General features: G+C 42.1%; 1 protein-coding gene across 8 annotated transcripts in view; it reads right to left on the bottom strand.

Annotated features, from left to right (window-relative positions):
- Positions 1-2,372: 2,372 nt before the first annotated feature.
- Positions 2,373-22,706, bottom strand: part of SMARCD3 (SWI/SNF related, matrix associated, actin dependent regulator of chromatin, subfamily d, member 3) — a 111,257-nt gene continuing 90,923 nt past the window's right edge. For all 8 annotated transcript variants that reach the window (XM_055803981.1, XM_055803982.1, XM_055803983.1 and 5 more), the window contains 6 exons: positions 22,104-22,265; positions 17,837-17,934; positions 12,149-12,284; positions 9,899-10,021; positions 6,587-6,688; positions 2,373-6,488 (listed from right to left, as the gene is read on the bottom strand). In XM_055803981.1, coding sequence (XP_055659956.1) covers positions 6,435-6,488; positions 6,587-6,688; positions 9,899-10,021; positions 12,149-12,284; positions 17,837-17,934; positions 22,104-22,265 — 675 coding nt within the window. In that variant the 3' untranslated portion in view covers positions 2,373-6,434. The remainder of the gene's footprint in view (positions 6,489-6,586; positions 6,689-9,898; positions 10,022-12,148; positions 12,285-17,836; positions 17,935-22,103; positions 22,266-22,706) is intronic.

Below are 22,706 nucleotides of genomic sequence, written 5' to 3'. Positions count from 1 at the left end.
GCGGGAGAGGCAGCAGTACAGGGAAAGAAAAATAAGGACAGGGAGTGGGATGGAGATGAAGAAAAAAAACCTTGGATGGGCAGCACGACAGAGGGATTAAAAAAGAATAGGGGCAGAGAGCAGGACAGAGGGATACGGTGATGAATGATGGGACAGGAACCTAGACGGAGCGGCAGAGAATCAAGAAGAGGGAGCACGAGAGAATGGGGGGAGGACAGAAGGACAGAGCAACAGGAAAAGAGGTCGGGGAGCAGGACACTGGAAGAGAATGAGGAAAAAAAAGGGACAGCAGGCAGGATGGAGTGGTAGAGACAATGACAAAGAGGGAGACAGGGACAGAGGGAGATAATGACATGGGGGAAAGAAAGATGGGGCAGGGAGCAGCTCAGGGATGGAGAAAGAGCAGGATGGGGAGCAGGACAAAGGGCAGGGAGCAAATACAGAGAAGAACTGATAAGCAGAGATGGGTAACGGGGAAAAGGACAGTGAGATGGAGGAAGAAATAGGGTCAGGACAAAAGGACAGACAGAAGAAGGAGAGGAAGAAGGAAGTATAAAGATGGGGACAGGTAGCGGGACATATGGAGAGAGAAAAAGTAGGACAGAGAACAGGGGAGAGGGACTGAGAAATAGAGAGATGCAGACTGGGACAACAAGATAAAGAATGTAAAAACAGAGATGGGCTGGAGGACCTGTTTCTGACAACCTAGCACTCCCGGTGTCACTTTCATGGCCTCAAAAATGGGACACAGCAGAAGACAGAGGGATAAGGGAGGGAAAGAAAAGGCACAGGGAACTTGTAAAAAGAAAAAACCAAGAGATCAAAATTGTGATGGTGAACGGGATAGGGCTGGGGGGCAGACAGAACCGGTGAGGAAGAAGCACCAGGAAACTAAAACCAAGAATCTGCATTCCTCCTCTCAGAATCCTGGAAAAAAACAGCCTGCCTGTTGCTGCTCCAAAAGGAAGGGGATACAATGTGTAAGATTGTTGTTACAAGATAATTGCTGTTCTTGCTACTTGCTTTTCCATTAGAAGCATCCAGACTCATTTTTGCAAAGGCAAAATTAACTTTCATTAATCTCAGCTGCTGAGACTTCCTAGACAACCCTTCAGAAACAATCTTCCCCATGTTAGGTGGAATATCTATGTAGATGTTTAGGATTATTTTTTTTTCAAGTCTGCTTTCTTCTCAGATAAAGAAAGGTTCCTACTTCTGCTTTCCCTTTCACTGCGTTGCTGAAGTAATTCTAGGTCTTCCTTTCCTCTTTCACCCTCCTCTTTGTACTCTTCACCCACCCCACTTCTTTACATCGCTCTCTCTTGACAGTCTGTTGGGCTAAGAAACCTCTATCCAGAAACAAAACCCTCTTCCCTGAGCTGGTGAATTGCAGCTGCTCATCCAGACAAAGGTTTCTAGTATTATTGGCTGTATAGTACCTCTGTTGGAAGGCTGCTAGCTGTTTGCATTGCTTACTCCGGGCTCCTCTTTAGTTAGAGGCTAATTTGTCCTGAGCTTAGCACTAGCAACTAAAGTAAATGAAGCCTTAGGCCAGATGAATTTTACTTCAACCTTTGGTTTTACCTATGGAAATTTAACCAGTAGATAAGGAACTGTAAGTAAAACTTAACTACAGGATATTCTGTAACAAAAGATAAAGAAATGCCTTAAGATGCAGACAAGAAGGGAGCCTGGAGGCTGCAGGAGCAAATCTGAAGAAGAACAAACAGGAATGGATGGGCATTAAGTGCCATCAGGAAATCAAGGGACCTACAGAGACTATAATATCCAGTAACAACTGACAGATGGGTCCCTCTTCAGAGGCACACAGCTCAAGTTGTAACTACTATGACATATTAAACACAATAGAAAAAGGAACTCTGATTCTTTTATTAAAGTGGAACATAAGGACGAGCCCCGTTGAGGTGGCACCCGCATAATTCCTACCATAGTCTAAGTGGTAACTGTATTATTCCCACAACTCTCAGCATCCACGCTCTATGCCCAGCTGCAAGATTTTTGTTGACTATAACAGTGATAACGATAAATGTACTCCAAATGATCAAGTAACTGACCTGGAGAGGAGCCAGAACTCTCTAATGGCAAGGATTTCTCACTTACTCAGCATGGCAACAGCTGAAGGTAGAGTCCAGTGAAGAAACAAATTCACGTAAGAAAGATCTAAAGAGCAACAGTCCTCACCTTTATCAAGTCCCATTAACCACCCCCACCACCCCACCCCCACCCCCCATGTGCATGCATGCATGCGCATACAAGTGAACAGAAATCCAAAACCATGAGAACATTATCAGGAGCAGAAAGAAACCCACCATACCTGCCTTTGTTAAGACACATAAGGTTAGTGCAAGAGATACAAAGAAACAAAGTATTTATTGTTAAAAGCTTTTCTACGCATCACTCGGCATCATACAATGAAGATATGGTGGCTACAGAGTAGGAGTCTCTCGCTCGCCCACTTGCTCCCCCCCCTTTATACATGTATTCGCGCACTCTCACAAACCCACAGTTATATTTTTTTAATTGAGTTCCTTTCTTCAATGAGATTGGAAAAGGTGTTTATCATACAGGATCTGGCAGAACAGATACATCCTATTAAACAACAAAGCAGTTACAGAAAGGACACCTCTTTCTTCAGGAGAAGAGAGCTTTCTTTTCCCCGTCATCTTTGCACTGCCATAAAAGTGTTCCCAACACAAAAACAAGCCAAAAAAAAACCCCCAATACCTGACTACAATTTTGGCAAAATTAGGAGCCCTAGGATATGCACTGATATTGATATATGCACCAATATCTTCACTCAGCTTCCACAGGTTGAATTCTAAACATGTGGTGTAAAAAAACTGACAGCTGAAACAATGTCTGCACTACAATTACCAACCCTTCTAAGTTGAACAACTGAATCCCTGTTGATAACAGTGCAAAATGTTTTAACAATGTGTCTCAATGTTATTTGCAGAACATTTGGTTCCATCCCACACGCCCATTTCCCAGGCTACATATGAGTTGAGACTGGCTCTCTCCCACATGCTCTCTACATGTATACATACACACACGCAGACAAAATGTACTGACTCACTTGGATTGTGCTATTTCCAACAGTACTCCACACATTATCCTGTGCTATGTCTTACTGGCACTTCAGTGGTGCTCTGCTCCATCTTTTTATTTCCTTTTCCACTGCTGTATTCCTCTTTCTATGTCATATTCAAACATTTGCTTTCCCTCTAATTTCTAAGAAACACTTGGTCTAAATCCTGAAGCACAAAGGACTAAAAAGTGTTTCAAACCTGCCATGTCAACACTTCAGCTCCAAGATAGATCTCTCTTCTTTGATACTCCAGAATTGTTTTAACCCTTTCCTATTTTGTTGCTATGTTTTCTAACACCATCTATACATTTACAACTTCTATGCACATGATGTTTTTTTGCAGTATGCACAGATTTGTATTGTACTGTGGCAGCAACTGAAGACCCCAAAACATCATCTTGTCATCTTTCATACACATAGAAAGACAATCATCCTGAACTTACACAATTCCATACCTGGTCAGTATCACTGCCTTTCATTTTTGTATGCCCAAGCAGCATTTGGTCCAGTTCCTCCCAGTACTGCTCCATTATTTCACTTCAAATATAACTTCTCTTTTTTGCAAACAAGCAAGCTCCTGGCTGTGCTCCTGGAACACAGGACAAAATTTCTCTGTGCCTCTTCAGTAAAAGGCCTGACCTGCTTCTAAACACAGGAAACAAGCATCAAAATCTCAAACCTCAGTTTAACCAAACAAGACACCTGACAGCTACTCCTAACACTCACTGTTGGTGACCAGTCTTTTTATGTGCAGTAGGAATGCGGACAGTGGGATGAAAGAATTTAGATTTTGGATTGCCATCTTCAGTGGCTGACTCATGCACAGGCACACGTGTGTGCACACACAGGGACGGACACACACTTCAGCATAGCATTGGTGCTTAACACAACTTCAGCTTCCAGTGATGCTGTTGAGAACACTGGGCAGCAGTGCCACATTAGTTTTGTTAATTTGCTCTGAAAGAGAGTCTGAAACAGATCCACCCAATTAATTCTACAGAGAGATTCTAAAAGCAGGCTGGACTCCATTATGCTTCCAGCTGTGGCACAACTGAAATTTCTTGGTACAAATATTTGCCACTTCAATGGAAAAGTTCTCAAAAACCAGAATTCCCTGGAAGACATCTTGCAGGCATCTACCCAAGTCCCGTGCCCTTCTCACATCCTTAAATAGCTTTCCATTTCTTACTCCTGGAGACTGAATGCATCCCCTGAGTGTAGCTGCTCTGTTTACCATATACAGAAAAGAGTTTTATACACTGGACAGCATGCACACAACTGACACAGCAGTGTAATAAATATGGAAGCACAGTAGCAGATGACTCCCACTGTTCTCCCTCATAATGCTTGCTTGTAGTCCAATTAGTTGCATCCTAAAGTAAATAAGATTTCAAGTCATTCACTGCCTGGCAGCCTCACAGTCCATCACTATTCAGTTTAAGACTGCAGGATTTCATGTTTCACTGAAAAAAGAGGTTTTAACACAACAAAAGTTCCAAAGTCATTCCCAGTAAAAACCTCAGGCAAAGAGGTACAGCTAGGCTTCTCCTCACACCAGTCGCTCTGCATGACAGTACTGCCATCATATGACATAGAACTGCAACAAAATGTAGATTTTCCAAGGCATCTCTGAACACAATGGACAGAGTAAAAAGCTATGGCACTATTAATGTGAAAGCAGAGGTATTAAATAAAGGGGTGGAAGAGTAGACTATCTCTTCTGTGACTGGACAGAAGAAACTTCCAAGCTCAACTAAGAAAGAGATTGGCAAAGATAGCAGAAGAGAAAAGGAAAAAAGGACAATACTACACCAAAATGCATTATTCAGAAGAGCTGCCTCCCTTCTGTACCACATGTGAATCTGATTCTCCTTCCAAGAAAGGAGATGAAAGAGAGTAACCCAGAAGAGGATCCTGAGTGCCACATCACCCGGACAAAGAATTATACTTTGGCAGCTGCTTTTTGGACTAGAAATCATATTGGGCCATCAATTACAAACAAGTTGATGCACTACAAAAAATTAATGGAGGGGAAAGGACTTAATGAAGATGTCCCTGCTTCCAAGTAAATATGGTATAAATTCCACATAGTCTGAATTTGTCATACATTTACGAAGAACATGTTTTCCAACTGATATGTTCTCTGTGCTGTTTAAGGCTGATAGTGCTTTATAATTCAACAGCATCCGTTATAACCAATATGTATCATGTATGGCGGAACTGAATAACTCATAGTAAGAGGCAGTTCACCTATGATCAATACGTGAGACCAATCCAGGGACTCTGTTAACATCTTGAAGTAAAGGCGGCACTGCCACGTTATATGAAGTTAAGCTTCTTGGATTCTGCACCAATGTAACAATTAGGTAAGTTCTATTCAGTGCTGATCCCTACTGGCACACAGAGAAACATTTAAGAAATGTCGTACTTTACATATATGCTTTTTGTTAGTATCTGCTGTGTTCAAGGCAGGTATCAGCAAAGCACCATTAAGTTACTTTAAGTTCCTCAGAATGCCTCATTTCTTGCCTCAACCTCAGCTTTGCTAACCTCATTGATATTAGTGATGCCTAAGCAGCTCTTATCCTGGGGATAATTCTCTTCCTCTCAGTACAATGTTATCACCATCTAGCGATATGTAATTCGGTCTACCCTTCACTGTAGGGACAATAGAAAGAGGAAGTATTAGAGTTGGCAGAAGAGATGTTCTGACTACACTTCTTTCTTCCAGAGGGGCTCTTCATTCCCGGAATGAAAATCCTCCTAGTTTGTTCTTACACATGGTGAGACGGCTTCTTGCACTGCTCCAGCTGGAATAAAAACTCTATTCAGGAACATAAAGCATTCCACAGCTATAAGAAAGACTATCTTGTCCAATTTCAGAGAATTTACTATTTGAGACTCTTAGGTAACTGAGAACTGCATTTCTCTAAATCTGTAGTCTCCTGTAACACCTACCTCAACCTCCCCCATCAATGCCACCTATGATTCCATGCATAGCCCATTAGGATTTGCTGTGTAGTGTCTGAACTTTCCACTAAAACTTAATGATATGTGTTGATGAATGAACCTTTAATCTTCTTTAACACTGACACTTGCATGGCACTGTCTGTGGCCTGGAATGGTCTAAGACACCCACCCACCCCCACCCCCCCATGGGCAAGATTTTCAAGGGTCACTCTAAAGCTGGTGTTCTGACTGGTGTGTTGATGGTACATTCTCATCCAGTCAGGAAGCAGGTCCATGTGTAACAGTGAGCTAAGTAACACTGAAAAGTCCACTGGTTTGGTGGTCATGATGCCAATGGGATCTTGGTGAGCAGTACTTATGTGTTGCGCACGCCCAGAGACTGTTCCAGTTCCTGCCGGCGCTGCTGGATCTGAAAGAAAAAGAAAAACTGTACAGTTCAGCAGATTCAGTTGTCCAGTGGCAGGAAGATTTATTTATAAACCAACAGTATGGATAATTCCTTCATACCTTGCAGTAGAAATATCTGCTCACAGCCTCTTGAGACCATGGCTCATGATAAAATTCAGCTCTGCGTTCTTCCTCTGGGTTTCCAACTACATCAGTCATCACCTGTGACAAAATAAAAACATTTTTCACTATAGCTCTTCTACCACATAGAGAAACATTCAGATTCACCTAGAGGCATAATTTATTTACATTACATCAAAAATGTTCAGGACAGTTCTCTAAGCCCAAGGCAAATGGACAATGAATGGCATGTGTGCTTGCTACCAAAACAAGACGGTGACACACAAACTGCCAGCTCTGAACAGGTCCTAACCTCTGCTCCTCATCTGTGCCAAGGAATAGTTCTAGACACCAGCAGTTGCCCAGCTAAGTGCCATGATCTCTAACAAGTTAAGAGCATGGACAATTGAGTTCCAGTGTCCAGGAAAAGTTCCCCAGTACTGTATATTTTATTAAGCTATGTATCCGAAGAACCTCAGTAGTCACCCATACACAGGGTAATAACTTGAAATTGTTAAGGTATTCACATCAGATTGAAGCACAACTCTGCACCAGCATTGCCCTTATCTCAAAGCTTACCTTACCTTAATTTCAAGGAAAGTTCTGATGGGGAAAGCATTAACGAAAAATAACTCTATTGAAATGTAAGGAACAGAAAACCTGTGTCATTCCAAAATGGCCAAAGTCCTGAGCTGATTTTTCAGTCTCTATGCAACTGCCAAGAAAGCAAGATTTGAAAAACCGGCAAGTTGTTGAAGGAATTAGTGAATGGGGCTACCTGGAAAACTGCCCTTAGATACAAAGGAGCTGAACAGAGCTGGCTGCATTTTAGGGACATTTTTCTCAGGAGTAAAAGAGCTCTAAATTCCAATGTGTAGGAAACTAGGCAAGGAAGACAGAGACCAGCATGGCTCAGTAAGGACCTCCTGGTCAAATCAAGGTCTAAGAAGGAAATGCACAGGCAGTGGAACCAGGGACATGTATCCTGGGAAAAATATAGGGATGCTGCCCGGATGTGTAGGCATGGGCTCAGGAAAAGCTAAGGCACAGGTGGAGCTGAATTTGGCAAGGAATATGAAGAATAATAATAAGGGCTTCTACAGGTACATTGGTCATAAAAGGAATGTTCCCCTCCCCAGTAAGTAAGATAGGAGAGCTAGGGACAACCAATATGGAGAAAGCCAAGTTAATCAACCATTTTTTCTTGCCTCAGTTTTCAATGGCAATCTCTCTTCCCACGTCTCTCAAGACCCTGAAGCTCAAGGAGGAAAGAAGTCCCTCCCATCATAGAAGATCAGGTTTGAAACCATCTGAGGAACTTGAACATACACAAGTCCATGGGACCTGAAAAAATGCATGCCAGGGTCCTGAGTCACAAAGCCACTCTCCAACATATTTGAAAAGTATTGGCAAAGTCCCCAGTGACTGGAAAAAGGGAAACATCTCACTCATTTTTACAAAGGAGGACCCTGGGAACTACTGACCAGTCAGCCTCACCTCTGTGCCCAGTAAGATTATGGAACAGATCCTCCTAGAAGACATGTCAGAACATACGGAATGCAAGGAGGTGATGAGAGACAGCCAACGTGGCTTCACCAAAGGCAAACTGTGTGTGACCATCTAGTGGCCTTCAACGATGGAGTGAGTGCACTGGTGGATAATGGAAGAGCAACTGATGTCATCACCTGGGTCAGGGCAATCCTCAGTACCAACACAGACAGAAGGATGAACAGATTTAGAACAGCCCTGCAGATAAGGATTTGGGGATACTGATGGACCAAAAATTAGATATAATCTGGCCCTGTGTGCTTGCAGCCCAGAAAGCCAACCATATCCTGGGCTGCATCCAAAGCAGCGTGGCCAGCAGGTCAAGGGAGGTGATTCTCCTCCTCTATTCTGCTCTGGTGAAATGCCACCTGGAGCACTGCGTCCAGCTGTGCAGTCCACAGTACAAGAAAGACATGGACCTGCTAAAGTAGGTCCAGAGGAGGCCACAAAAACAGAGAGCTGGAGCACCTCTACTGTGAGGACAGGCTGAGAGAGCTGGGGCTGTTAAACCTGGAGAAGGGAAGGCTCCAGGGAGACCTTATTGCAGCCTTCAAATACTTAAAGGGGGCTCATAAGAAAGATGGAGAGAGACTTTTTACCAAGGCCTGTAGTGACAGGATAAGAGGGAATGGGTTTAAACTGAAAGACAGTAGGTTTAGTTAGATATAAAGAAAACTCTTTTTATGATGAGAGTGCTCAGGCACCGGCATAGGCTGCCCAGAGCAGCTGTGGGTGCCCCAGCCCTGGCAGTGCCCAAGGCCAGGCTGGATGGGACTGGGAGCCACCTGGGCTAGTGGAAAGTGTCCCTGCCTGTGGCAGGGGGCTGGAACTAGGTGATCTTTAAGGTCCCTTTCTGTAACAAAAAATTAAATTCTGATGACTAAGTCTCCATCATCACAGAATCAAGGGTAAACACAAAATTACTAGCATCTTTTGTAGAGTACTATTGTGCAGTCACAATTCTGATGCTAGCAGGGCAGAACATTACAGAAAAACCCCTTATGGGACTGGTTGTCAGGTAGAGTGCCTGACTTCAGCTAGAGAAGCTCCACGATATCTTAGTTTGTAAGGTCTTCAAGCTAAAGGCTGCTTTAAACATTCTTTCAGAAGCCTGTCCCTTTTTGAATACAATATAAATAATAATAATCATAATCTTAACAGCAGATTTTTGAAGACTATCGACAGACTAGACATTTATATTTGAAAGACAGAAGGATTTTATTGAAGTAATTTCATGGATTCATTAATATAATTGGTTTTGAGGGATCTGAGTTAAAGGCACAAAGTGTGAAACTTTATGAGGAACAAAAAAAATCATTTCTGCTGGCAAAACAAATTAACTTCTTCACATTCCATTTCTTGGATATCTCAAAGCTAAGCCCAAAGGCAGCAGAAATCTGCCTATTTCTTATACAGATTAAGTTACAAACTAACAAAACATCCAAAATGTGTTATAATACCATGGGATGTTCCTGCTGTTTTATACAGCTTTAATTTTATGGAATACACCAACACAGCCCTACACTTCCATCTTACTGTCCAATCACAAATTCACCTACCATGCCCATTAAGCAGCGCTGTTCCACTGGAAGTGGAAACTGTCTTTCCTGTGTACTGTCTGCTCTGGGATGGCAGTGTTCCACTCATTGTCTGTTTCCCACCAATTCATCATCCTGGATGTTTTAGCTATGAACTCTATTACACATTTATATAAAATTCTTACATTCTGTTCCACTATTCATTCTTCTCCAAACCTTAGCTCACCTTAAGATCCCTACTTTGGGATCGGAGAAGGTCTTGGATGTATCCTTTTGGATCTTTGGAGAAACTCAGCATGAAATCACGTTGTATTTTTAACTGGTTTATGGATTCGATTGTCTCATGAATCTAAGAGAAGAGAACAAAGAAGATGTTACTTAATTCCTCCCATGCTCCAGTGACCCTGAGGTCAGCACCATTAGCATATTTGTACTTCTTCCAACGTACAAAGGTGACATTTCTGCACTGCAGACTTGTGCAGGTTCCCACTACTTTTTCCCTTCGATGGAGTTAACCACAATCCTGAAATTACATTTTCGTTTCACTTGTACTTCTGCAATACAAGTAGGTACAGGATTCTTCTTCACTTCCTGCGCTGAACTGCTGGATGGCATGCTATGTACAATACTGAAGAGCTAAGTCATGTGACTGTACAATGTAGTAATTTCCTGTGTATAATCACTCTTTCTGCCAAGTCTGGGATTTTTCAGGAAAGGTGCTATATGTCTTTAAACAGTGCCCAATGCAAGAAAGCAGTTACTCCCTTGTTTAATCATCAGCATATCTTCAATACCCTGCTGTGATCCTTAAAACCTCTAGTGGTTGCCAGATGAAGTCCATGTTAAATGAACTCACATAAGAGCCATGAATTCTAGACATTTTCTTGTGAGAAAGCCTATTAAAGTCACAATGGCTGCAAAAAGAAGGGAGTGTGAACAATGAGAAATCGGGAGTATTGAAGTTTTATAGAAAATGAGTTGTATCTTCAGCAATATTAGGAAAGAAATTAGCATTAACCAGCAGGGAAGAATGAAGACTCCAAAGAGAAGTAAAGGTCCTATAATTATCCTGGATAACAAAATCAAGTACAATCAATGAGGGGACAGTTAATGAATCGTTTGCACCACACACAGAGGAGCAAACTTTTGTTATTCTATTCCTCTAAAATTCTAGTTTGAGGTCCTAAACCTATCTTTAGTTTCTTGTATACATCTAGGCACATGGGAGAAAATAATCCCCTGATCTGGCTATGCCATTGAGGCCACTAATGTAAGCACAACTATACAGTATGTTAACAAAGAGAGCTGCTGTCAACTTAAAATCGTTCCTTATTTGGGAAAATGATGTAGCCATGCTGGAGAGAAATCTGCTGGCATGCACTGACTCCCCACTAGATGACCTTGTAGCACCACAGCGATAAATAGTACAGACATTAGACAGCAGTCGTGCCTGTTTGCCCAGAAGTGACTTCAGTCACTTCACTAATCACAGCTTGCCCGCTGCTGTAGCAAATGCCAAAAAAAGAGGTGATACAGACATGGGAAAAGGTGAGCTGGACTGGAAACAGGATAGTCCTATGTCTGTGGCATGCAAGCCTATACAGGCCAGGAATCAACTGGCTGAGCAGCTGCTCTGCTCCAATAGGACCTTTCTCAAGAGCCATAAACAAAAGATGCTGTAACAGTTACCAGGAACCATAGGACTGCTGGTGTCCAACTCCCCTTTAAAATCACATGAACATCAGAGTTTAATGTATTTGTTTCTATTAGATGTAAACAAACAGAAACTGGGCCTGACGGTATGTCACATAAATCATCTCTGGTCCAGGATGACCATCATCTTCTGACTTGGCTTTGAGAAGCCACTTTTGTTTACCCCTTACCAAGCCACATCAGCCATTTACACATGTGTCAAAACCTGGCTAACAGTCCTCATGACAGAATCTCTTAATACAGCCTGCAGACCTCACCACTGCAGTAAGACAGATACTATTATTTGAAGCACGCATGGTCCTCTTTCAGTAACACTGAAAACAAGTCTGCCAAACTGCTCCAATATGTTTTTCGTATTTACATCTACTGCAAAGGGCTGTTCTGCCACGATGTATGCACAAAACACATCCGGAGGATAGGATTTTCTTAGCTTTGCCTTACAGCAATTTAGCAAGACACCATGACTTCTCAATAAAAATTTATAGTCAAACAGTTCAGATGATTCCGGAATGCCAGGAGGCTCATTATACTACCTGCGAAACTCTGCTTCTATCACCTTGACAACCGTTAACTGGGCCTGGATCAAATCCTAAGTGGGAATGCGACCCACCCCTCCGTATTCCCATTGCATGTGGCTGATTCATCCCTTGAAAGCACATCCCACTGAGAAGTCCCTGTCTCACAACATTACCTTGACGTGTGACACCAAACCCACATGAAGGTACACAATGAGTGTATATGACATGTGATACTGGGCTAGTACCTTGTTGTCCAATGCTGTAATCTCCTGTTGGTTAGCTGTTGAGAGAAGAAAACTACTCATCTGTCCCTTTAATGGGTCTTCAACTTCTACATCTATATCATAACAAGCTGTCTTCTTCTGATCGTTGGGGTCAACACTATGGAAAGTATAACAGAAGATCATGAGAACTGCTATAACGAATCAGAATAAATAGCCAGCCAGCCCAGAACACACTCTTTGGTAAAGCCTAAAGCCTGTTGCAGATGCTGTCAGAAGAGTTTAGGAACAGGGTATCTTCATATATTTTTATATCCTAGCATATCCTCTCTTCTTTCATCAGTCAGAATTCAGAGACTTTTGAGCTGGAGCTTTTGCCCAGACCATCAACTTTAATAGCTACTAATGGACATAGTCTTCATTAAATTGTCTAAAATCTTCCTCAGACCTGTAACTCTGTTACTAAGTTGTAACTCTGGCTTCCAAAGCAGTCCCCAGTGGTAAACACCATACTGGTACAGTCTCTGCTCGACTGCACTTTTTTTGAGATAGGGTAAGTAGAACTGTACACTACCATTCTGGATGTGAGCACATAATGACATTTTATTTGGTTCCTGGTTCCTTCTCTTATAATTCCTAGCACTGTAATTGTTTTGACAGCTATGCAGCACTGCAATGATTCCTAGATACTTCTTAAGAGGTAGCAGTGAATTTGGGGATCCCTACCTTTTTTGTTAAGTTGCCTGCTTAATTCTTCAAAGAATACAGCCAGTCATACCTTCCTGTTCCAGAAGCTATATTGACTCTTCCTCAGTACGTTACAGGTCTATTAACTCCATTCTCTACTGCAGTTAGTACCAATTGGCTTCCAATATTCAGGATTGGTCTTGGTATGTTTTTGGTATCACATTAACTACCATCCTTCTAGCAGTAACACATGGTACAGAATCACAGAATCATTCAGATTGGATTTTAAGATCATCAAGTCCAACTGTTAACCCAGCACTGCCAAGCTGACCACTAAACCATGTCCCTAAGCGCCACATCTACAGCTCTTTTAAGTCTCTCCAGGGACGGTGACTCCACCACCTTCCTAGGCAGCCTGTTGCAGCGCTTGGCAACCATTTTGGTGAAGAATTTTTTCCTAATATTGAATCTAAACCTCCCCTGGCACAACTTGAGGCCGTTTCCTCTTGTCCTGTTGCTTGTTACCTGGGAACAGAGACTGATCCCCCTTGTCTACAGCCCCCTGTCAGGCAGCTGCAGAAAGCGAGGTCCCCCTTGAGCCCCCTTCTCTCCAGGCTGAACCCCCAACTCCCCCCCGCCGCCCCCCCCCCCCCCCCCCCGGCTGGTGCCCCAGCCCCTTCCCCAGCGCCCTGCCCGGCTCTGGACACGCTCCAGCCCCTCAGGGTCTGGCTGGTGCTGAGGGGCCCAAACTGAGCCCAGCATTCGAGGGGTGGCCCCCCCAGTGCCAAGTGCAGGGCGACAGTAGTTGACAGTTAAGCAATTTCATGAGAGTCATACATTAAAACCCATTTACAACTCTTCACTCAGTGTGTGTTGAATTTATATGACTTTAAAAAGTTTGTCAGACACACATGTTCCACCTGCCCTCCAAAACCCACACTGCAAAGGTATGGGGCCTTCACTAATCTCTAAAGATAATAGTGATTAGATTTTTTTTTTAATCTTCTTATATGACTTTAAGCAGCTGCTTTTCTTCCAAACCCAGGTTTTTTTAAACCTTAGTAATTTCTCATTTTCAACAGAAGGCTTCCTACTTCCAATATATTTCAACCAATCTTACTATTATTCTTTCATCTTTAACAAGCTAAGTATCAGTATTATTCTTTGGCTTGTACTATCCTAAATTTGTATTTAATTTGTTGGGGTTTAGACTTAATGCTTACTTTATCTTTAGACTTAAGTTTCTCAGCAAGAAAACAGTTTTTCAGCCCAGTAGTTCGTAAATCGAACTTTGGTCATTGCCACTCATAATACAAAAATGTTGGCTTCTCAACACTATTTTTGAGATGTCTAGGTTCTGTGCATCTGCTGTAGGTCTAGAAGAATTGGCTCAGGATATAACTGAGCTTGTTAAGATGAGGGAGCAAAAGAACTTCCATGGATGGATTTGCATCAGGAGTGTTGCAAGCAGGTGGAGGGAAGCAATCCTTCTCTGCACTTGGCACTGGTGAGGAAACACCTGGAGTACTGTGTTCAGTGCTGGGCTTCCCAGTACAAGAGAGACATGGAGCTACTCAAGACAGTTACATGAAGGTCTGTGAAGATAGTTACGGCATTAGAGCACCCCACACCCAGCCTGAAGATCTGGGACTGTTCAGCCTAGGCGACAGAAAGCAGGGATTGGGACAAAAGTTGCTGATACCAGAATGCAGGGTTTAAAGAGGATGAAGACAGGCTCTTCTCAGGGGTGCACACTGAAACACCAGAGTATACCAGGAACTTTTTTACTGTAAGGGTGACCAAGCACCTGGCACAGGCTTCTCGGAGAGGTGAGCCAGCTGTGGCAAAGGCCAGCTGCAGAAGGGGCTGCTAGCGCAAGCGCTGCCGTTGAGTCTGCGAAGGAGGCTGTTCCTGGCCACGCTGCACTGGCGAACGTGCACCTGGACTTGTGGGCACCGGCCACCCAGAGGTGATGCTCGGCAGCAAGGCCCGCAGAGGACAGCCAGGACATGGCAGGGCTGGAGCACACGCCTGCTCGGAGAAGCTGCAGGAGCTGGGTTTGTTCAGCCTTGAGAAGAGGAAAGGGAGGTCTTTCTGGGGAGTGCAACCGCCCCGTGGGGCAGCGAGGGAAGGACGGAGCCGGCCTCCCCTTGGAGGTGCACAGCAGCAGCGTGGGAGGGCAACACGAGCTCGCTGCAATGTGGGCAACCAACTCGGTATAAGGAACAGAAAGAAAATGTTTTGGTTTAAATGATGATGGTGGTCAAAAGGGGAAAACCAAGAGCTAATCTGTTTGCAATAGGAGAATATTGGAGAGCTATGCTTTTTAGCCTACTTATGTAATGTTAATAGTGTGGGAGATGGCTTGCTGCTTTGTAGAAATTGGAAATTCCACAGATGTTTCTCTTTATACCCCAATTTCAGGTGCGTCAGCTGCAACACAGAGGGAAACTCAAGGAAAGCTCCAGCTCCAGCTTGAGCTCGGGTAAGAAGATTTGAATTCTAACAGTTTTAAATTTGGTGCATTCAGTACTGCACATATCAGAAACTATACATGATGAATTTTTTACCTGCATTCTGCATTCTCTTTGAGTCTACCTAATATTTTAAATTTTTACCAAGACTTTCTGTCCATCTATACCTCATTTCCACTTCAATCCCACTGCATTTTTTGTTTTCTTTTTCAAAAAGGGGGGTGTGGTTGCTGTCTGAAGACTGGTCCTAAAACACTATTATTTCTAGAATGACTTTAGAATAATTCGCATTTTAGTCTCTGTGCACGTATGCTAAAACTAGAATGAATAATTGTGATCTAGTTGACCGTATAAAAGAGAGGCCTGATGTCCTGGTTTCAGCTGAGATAGTGTTAATTTTCTCCTTAGTAGCTGGTGCCATGCAGTGTTTTGGATGTGTTGATGGCCCACTGATGGTTTGGGCTGTTGCTGGGAGTTGTTTATACTAAGTCAAGGACTTATCAGTTCCCCAGGCCCTGCCAGCGAGAGGGTTGGGGGGGCACAAGAAATTGTGGGGCACACAGCCAGGACAGATGACTTTAACTGGCCAAAAGGATATTCCATACCATGGGACATCAAGCTGGGAAAAGAAGAAAGAAGAGGGGGGACGTTCAGAGTGATGGTGTTTGTCTTTCCATGCAACCATTACACACGCTGGAGCCCTGCTGTCCTGGGGATGGCTGAATGCCTGCCTGCCCATGGGATGTGGTGAAGGAACTCCTTGGTTTGCTTTCCTTGTGTGCGTGGCTTTTGCTTTACCTATTAAACTGCCTTTATCTCAGCCCACAGGTTTTCCCACTTTGACCTTTCTGACTCTCTCCCCCATCCTGACGTAGGGGTGGTGAGTGAGTGTCTGTGTGGGGCTGAGTTGCTGGCTGGGGCTAAACCATGACAAGCAGTTGGCAAACTGTTTCAGTGGTTGACTACATTCACTCTTAAAAATGTAATGCTGGGGGGCAGGGCAGAGGGTCTGGGAGAGTCTGTTTAGAGGTCAGCTGGACTAGGCCCCGCAGGATCCAGATATAATTTGAACCTGCTTTGAGCTGGGAGGGGGAAGCTCTAGATGACCACTAGAGATCCTTTTACTGCACATTATTCTGTGATTTTATGAGTCTAAACCTACTTACTTTCTATAAACTCAGTGCCATACTTTCAGATTTATTTTAGCTTAGCTCAAGAATGTAAAAACTCTATGGCAAAAGTATTCCCAGTATTCCCTTTTCTCAGGACATCCGTGCTTCCCCTTTGCAGAGCTTTGTGTTGGTGCACTGTAGTGATGCCAGGCACTGTGTGCTGCACACAGTGTGTCAGACAAAGCCAGGATACATGAGGTCCTGCTCCTTAGCTTGTACCTAACAGAAAACCTACTGCCTCCAGACCTCTTTGCCATCTCTCTGGCCCTAGAAACATAACCATCAGCTCTTTGTAATTTTTCTCCAAGACAATAACTATGTATCTCAGAGGACCAGCTTTTTTTGGCCCATCAAATAGGTCAGTGAGCTGACTTCAGTGACAACATATACACTGCTATCAATCTGCATGGTAGTCAAGCTTCTTTTTGATTACTGTTTTGTATAGTCAAATGAATCAAAAAGCAAATTTTATTTTGATAGGCTATGTAATATTTAAACTTCTTATCACATATATTACAAATTGAAACTAAAGAATCCAATTTTAAGCATACTCAGAAACATTTGTTGTTAATATTCTGCAAGAAATCGAATCACTATGCTCAATTAACAATAATGTTTACACACCCAGAATCAGAGTTTTTACCAAGACCACAAAGGAACTTGAGAACGACTGAAATATCTTACCAGCAAGGTTGCAATCCCCAGATGTCACTTTATCCCCAACCTTCAAACACACAGCTGTCACTTCAATACGGAATGTGCCGGAAATGCCCTAGATAGCTGAATGCTGTATTTCATCTACTGTGCCAGAAATACATGTTTTGACAAGGATGCCAGAAGCTCAGTATCTTGGTCATTACCTTCTCTGAATCTAGGCATTTTTTACTGTAAATCTCTTGAGATTTCTGATTAATAGGCATTCTTAGAGTAAGGCTAATCCCGAAAGAGCTGACCCAATCCCAGCAAAGCATGCACAGACTGGCCACTGTATTTGAAACTGTAATAATGTTGTACATTTTACATAGTAACTCAGTGATTACAATGATTCCCCATGATGTATAGTACCTTTTTTCAATTCCCTTTTTCCCCTCTAAGTGGATTCAAACTCTCATTCCTCTCCCCTTAGGAAAAAACCTGACCAACTCTCAGTGGTAGTCTATTAGGGATAAAAAGAAGTTGTTTTGCATACTCCTAAAGAACTGGTGCCATTCTATTGAAAATAATTCAGAATTATATTGACCAGAATGACACAGAGAATGAACACAAAACAAAGTCTGGAAGTTATAAAAACTGGATGGTGGTCCCTGATACTGTAGCTGTTTCTGTATTTTTATATAGTGTTTCGCACGTGACAGTGCTGAGCAGACTGACCAGCTTACCTGATGATATGGTTTATCACTATAGGGTCTGGTGGGAGCAGCAGGTTAGTGAGTCTCTGAGGAATTTCAGAAAACTTTAGCCGTGGACAGTCAAAGATCTGGAATACAATAAAACATGTTATCCTTGTCCAAAAGCTAACTTGCAATTAAATGAGGAAGTAAGAAATCAACAGTTCAAAAGTAAGGTGATTTTAAAGCTATAATTCTGGCTCCTTGCACAGAATAAATTTTTGGTCACTTCTGCCCCTGCAAATTGCTGCTGTACTGAGAATCAGGCTAGCTGACAGATACATCAAATGAAAACAATTTCAGGTGTTCCACTTTCGGTTTATCTGCTGAAGGGCACAGGCCACTTTAACGGGACATTGGGATCAACTGTATCAATAATGGGAGAGAAGTGAACACTTCCTCTCCCACTAAGGGTTTGCAGCAGCATATTGTAAAGAAAACAGATTTTTTTTTACCAGAGGAAATAAAAGTAGAAAAAGTTTGTGTGTTTGGGTTTTTTTTCCCAAGGCATATTTCCTGCAGTATTTTGTGCTAAAGAAAGCATTTTTGGATTTTAAAACCATTTGCAATTTTCTTTTTTAAGATTACAGGGAAAAAATGTCAACATGGTTTCACTTATTTTTAACCAAAATCTAAACACCCTCTTGGAAGGGATCCACTCCTTTCCAATCCACATCTAACAGTTACCTTCTCTTCTCTTTACTATCATCCAGAAGCTAAACACGTATTGAATTCAGAAAAAAAAAAAATCTTTTGAAAAGGATCAAAATCTATAGTGTTTTGAAATCTTCTGTGAGTAATTGCAGTGTATTGCCATGAATCTAGAACCACTCCTTACACCCGGAGTTTTCAGAAATATAATTATTACAGCCTTTTTTTCCTTCTGGGATTTTTAATGCTCTGAACACTATTTTAGAGGCTTTTCTCTAAAGATATTCCATCTAAACTGACTTAACCTGCCCCCTAAACTATCTATATATTTGCCTTTAAAAATGCTGTTATGTGGAGGCAATTTGTGAAAATGTTGAGGTCTATGCGAATGCAAATGCCTCTTCGGAAAAAGTATTTCCGCCTGATAGAACAGAGATACTACTTGTAGTATTGCATCTATAGACAGAAACATGCTTTGCAGCTCTAGAGACAAAGGATGCAGGCAGGGCTGAAAACAATGGATTATTGGGTTGTAGAATGCACAAAGTCAGGCTGTTCAATTAGGTTGCTGTGGTTCCTCAGACAGAGTATCTTCTGAAATCCATAATTTTCTGGAGTGAAGGGATTTGGTAGCAGAAATACCTAGAAGCTGGCGTCTGGTTTTTGAAATACCTTTGGACCTTTTTTCTTGCTTTTGCTTGTAACACAGTGGATTTCAAATCCCCCAGTTGACGTAAACTGTTTTTAAACAGAAAAGGATCCTTCTGCATCTACTCTAAAATCTGCCTAATTTTCTGGTCTTCCTGCGTCTAGCAATTCAGCCAGTTAGTTTCTAAAGAGCAAGGAAGCAACCAAAGCTACCGAGCCTGCAACTCACTCTTTTTATTTAATTTCTGAATTCTGACGCTTGATAGAGACGACTGTAGAATTCCCACTTAAAATCTTTCCATACCAAGCTCCATCCAATCTGCTGTCACCACTGGCTCAACTCTTATGTCAAACTCCTAACATGGATGCCCAAGAGACAAGAGCTTTAAGAAGGGGAAAGGGAGCAAGAATACACAATAGTGAGGGAAAGGGTGGAAGACTGGAAACTAAGGCTAGATGGAATTTTCCTAAAGCTTCTTACATCCCTACTTAACCGGAGTTAATCTGGCTCTGAAAGCCTATATGACGACAGTAATTCTGGTGTGTGAGGTGGTACCACAATTCAGTGGTAATTTTTTAGTCTGTACTGTATTGTGTCATTAGATATAACCACAAGCACACCAGTGCACAATTTAGAAAAGCTGCTATACCAGATGAGAAGGCCAGTATCTAAACGGGAATGCTAGGGACTTTGATGCATTATGTACTGCTCCCCTAAGTGATCTGCATGCTTCCAGCTATGACCATGACTTTTTTCCAGGAGTTACATGCCTAAAAATACACAGTCTACAGAAATATCATCAGACTGGAAGGTATTCCTAACCCAAGTTCTTTACCCTCTATATCTCAATCTTAGAGTATTAGGGTGAAAACTAAAAAAAATTCATCACAGAACGTTTCATTTGATTTAATGGGATTCATTTTCCTAAGTTACTAATATCAGTTCTGAAAGCAAGATTAGCTACTTAGGACAATTTTGCCAGAGACCTAAGGAAAACATAAACACTCATATCAATCTCATTTATGATTTTAATCTATGAAAGCACTGCATTCTTATGAATCTATTCCAAATTTGCCAGCTCTTGCAGGGAGTGAGGTTCAGTCTTCTAGAAAAGGAATCCGCTACTTCTCAGTTTAACTCATCTGACTAATCTTCTGAGGATGGGAAGACAATTACCAGGTCTGATGGTATTCCTGAAGAGTTCTAACACAAAAGAGACCTATGAGCTAATAAGCCTCTGATGAGATACATGAAGAGAAGGTGGCTCTAGCAAGTTCTTATTCTAGCAAAGCACTTCAGCTGAAAATGAAAATCAATAAAAGTGAAAAGGCCCTCCTGCTTACCATAAATAAGGTATGAACTGCTGTACTGGATCAGACAAAGGATCTCCTACACATCTCCCACACTAGCCTGCCCTTTATGGCGGCCAAAAGCGGGTACTAAAGGAAAAATGCAACAACAGGAGAAACATATACTGGTCCTTCCCCCAGAAAACTCTCCCAGTCTCCACAGCTTTGCAACTACCTTGCATTTATAACAGCCCAAGATTTTTCTTCCATTAGTCTGTCATTTCTGGAATCTACATACACTTTTAGCATTTGTAATGTCCTGTCACAAGGAGTTTCGAAGTTTAGCTGTGCTTGATTCCCTTTGTTTTTAATTTGCTACCTCCAGTTTCAGTTGATGGCCTCTAATTATTTACCAAAATAAACCGTAATTACTCCTTGTTCACCTTTTCTATTCTGCTTATGATTTTTCAAATGTTTTTCACCTTCCCTCTTTCGTTTCCCCTTTGGGCTGGCACAAACAAAATGGAATCTAAATTGACTATAGGTAAATAGAGAATGGAAATCAAATCATCTAAGCAACAGAGCGAACAGCTTTGAAGTTTTGCCAAAAATTCTTATGTGGTTTTAAGATGGAATTTTCACTACATATGCTGTAGTTCTCAAAAAAAACCAACAAAACAAGAAAGTGACTATATAATCCAGATCGCTTTGGTTCTATATTCCTAAAAATACCCATGAATCTCACAATTATTTTGTTGTATTTTGTATTTTCAAATGTGGAAAACTCCAGTGCTGCATTTATTTCAAGCACTGGTCACTTTAAGCCATTGTAGGACAAATTAATAACAGAAAATAAAAGTTTAAAAAGAAAACTAGGACACAACTTTCACTGCAACATTTACCTTCAATGTTCACTAAAACATTATTCATTTATTGTAACTGCCAGTACTTTCCCTAAACAGCATTATGTCACGAACCCTACCTTTAGGTACTTTCAAACTAAATTGGGTAAGCCTGAGGCTAGAGAAAACCAAAGCCAATTAAGATAGTGATAGCTCAGACAACATTACTTTTACAAAACAAATACAATCGTGTTTACAGAAAAGGTGGAGACGCTTTTAAGTGGTCGCCTTGGTTAATTCTAGAGGTCACTGTGAAAGACAAAGTCGTAACATGCTACTTTCAAAACATCATGCAGATCATTGAGGGTATTTTATAATCTGAAGCAGATTTAGGGAAAAAATACCTTTTCTAATTATATCCTCCATGTCTTCTGCCCTTTGTAAACAGGGAAAGAGAAGAAAACAGGCCTATGCATGATTTGACAATCAGAATCAGCAGATTATTTCATATTTCTTAGTGTGAAATGATACATCACAGGGGGGAAACCCCCAGTAAATCAATACAATGAAACAATTATGAGAAAGTCCTCCTTCCTGGAAAGGCCACAATTTATGTGGGAGCACTGAATCACCAGATGAGGTTTTTGACAGAACTGGCACAGGGGGAGGGTGCTTATTGGTTATAGTGACTGCTGAATACCATTCAGTACTGAAGATACTGCAAATCATTAAGGGAAGATAAAAATCAGTAATTTTGATCCATCCAAAATTTGTGGATAGATATTACATTTGCCTCTAAAGACCTACTGTGTCCAAAAAGGAGTTACCTGCTGGAAGTACTTGTCACAGTTAATATATTCCTTATCATGGGAGTCTTGCAGCTTATTTGTTTTGATGTACTGCCAGAGAGCCTGGATGATGGCCGATCGGGTCTGTGTGTGTATCCCCAGCAAACGGGCTAATCGTGGGTCCAGTTTAAACTGTGGAGGCTGTAACAGAAAGAGGAGATGGAGACGGCAACAGAGAGAAGAGCAAACATACACAGGTACGAAGTTTCAGCTTTAGTGTTCAGGGGACTCCGTTCCTGACAAGAAGCACCCCATTCAATGGCAGAGATTGCAAAAATACAGGTTGCTCAGATGTGTACCACTGTCAGTGCTCTGGAAAAACTGTGTGCAGGGCTGTCCCGGTTTTATCTGGGACAGAATTAATTTTTCTCTTAGTAGCTAGTGCAGTGTCTTGGATTTCGTGTAAAAATGATGCTGATGGCACACGGATGTTTTCGGTTGTTGCTGGGTGGTGTTTGTACTAGGTCAAAGACTTTTTAGTCTCTCAGGTCCTGCCAGTGGGAGGGCCAGAGGGGCATGGGAAGCCGGGAGGGGACACAACCAGGACAACTGACCCAAGCTAACCAAAGGGATATTCCATAC

Source organism: Falco peregrinus, chromosome 5 (assembly GCF_023634155.1).
Source record: "Falco peregrinus isolate bFalPer1 chromosome 5, bFalPer1.pri, whole genome shotgun sequence".
NCBI classification, from domain to species: domain Eukaryota; kingdom Metazoa; phylum Chordata; class Aves; order Falconiformes; family Falconidae; genus Falco; species Falco peregrinus.
The sequence above is the reverse complement of the archived record's forward strand: the minus strand, read 5'-3'. Positions and strand labels throughout refer to the sequence as shown.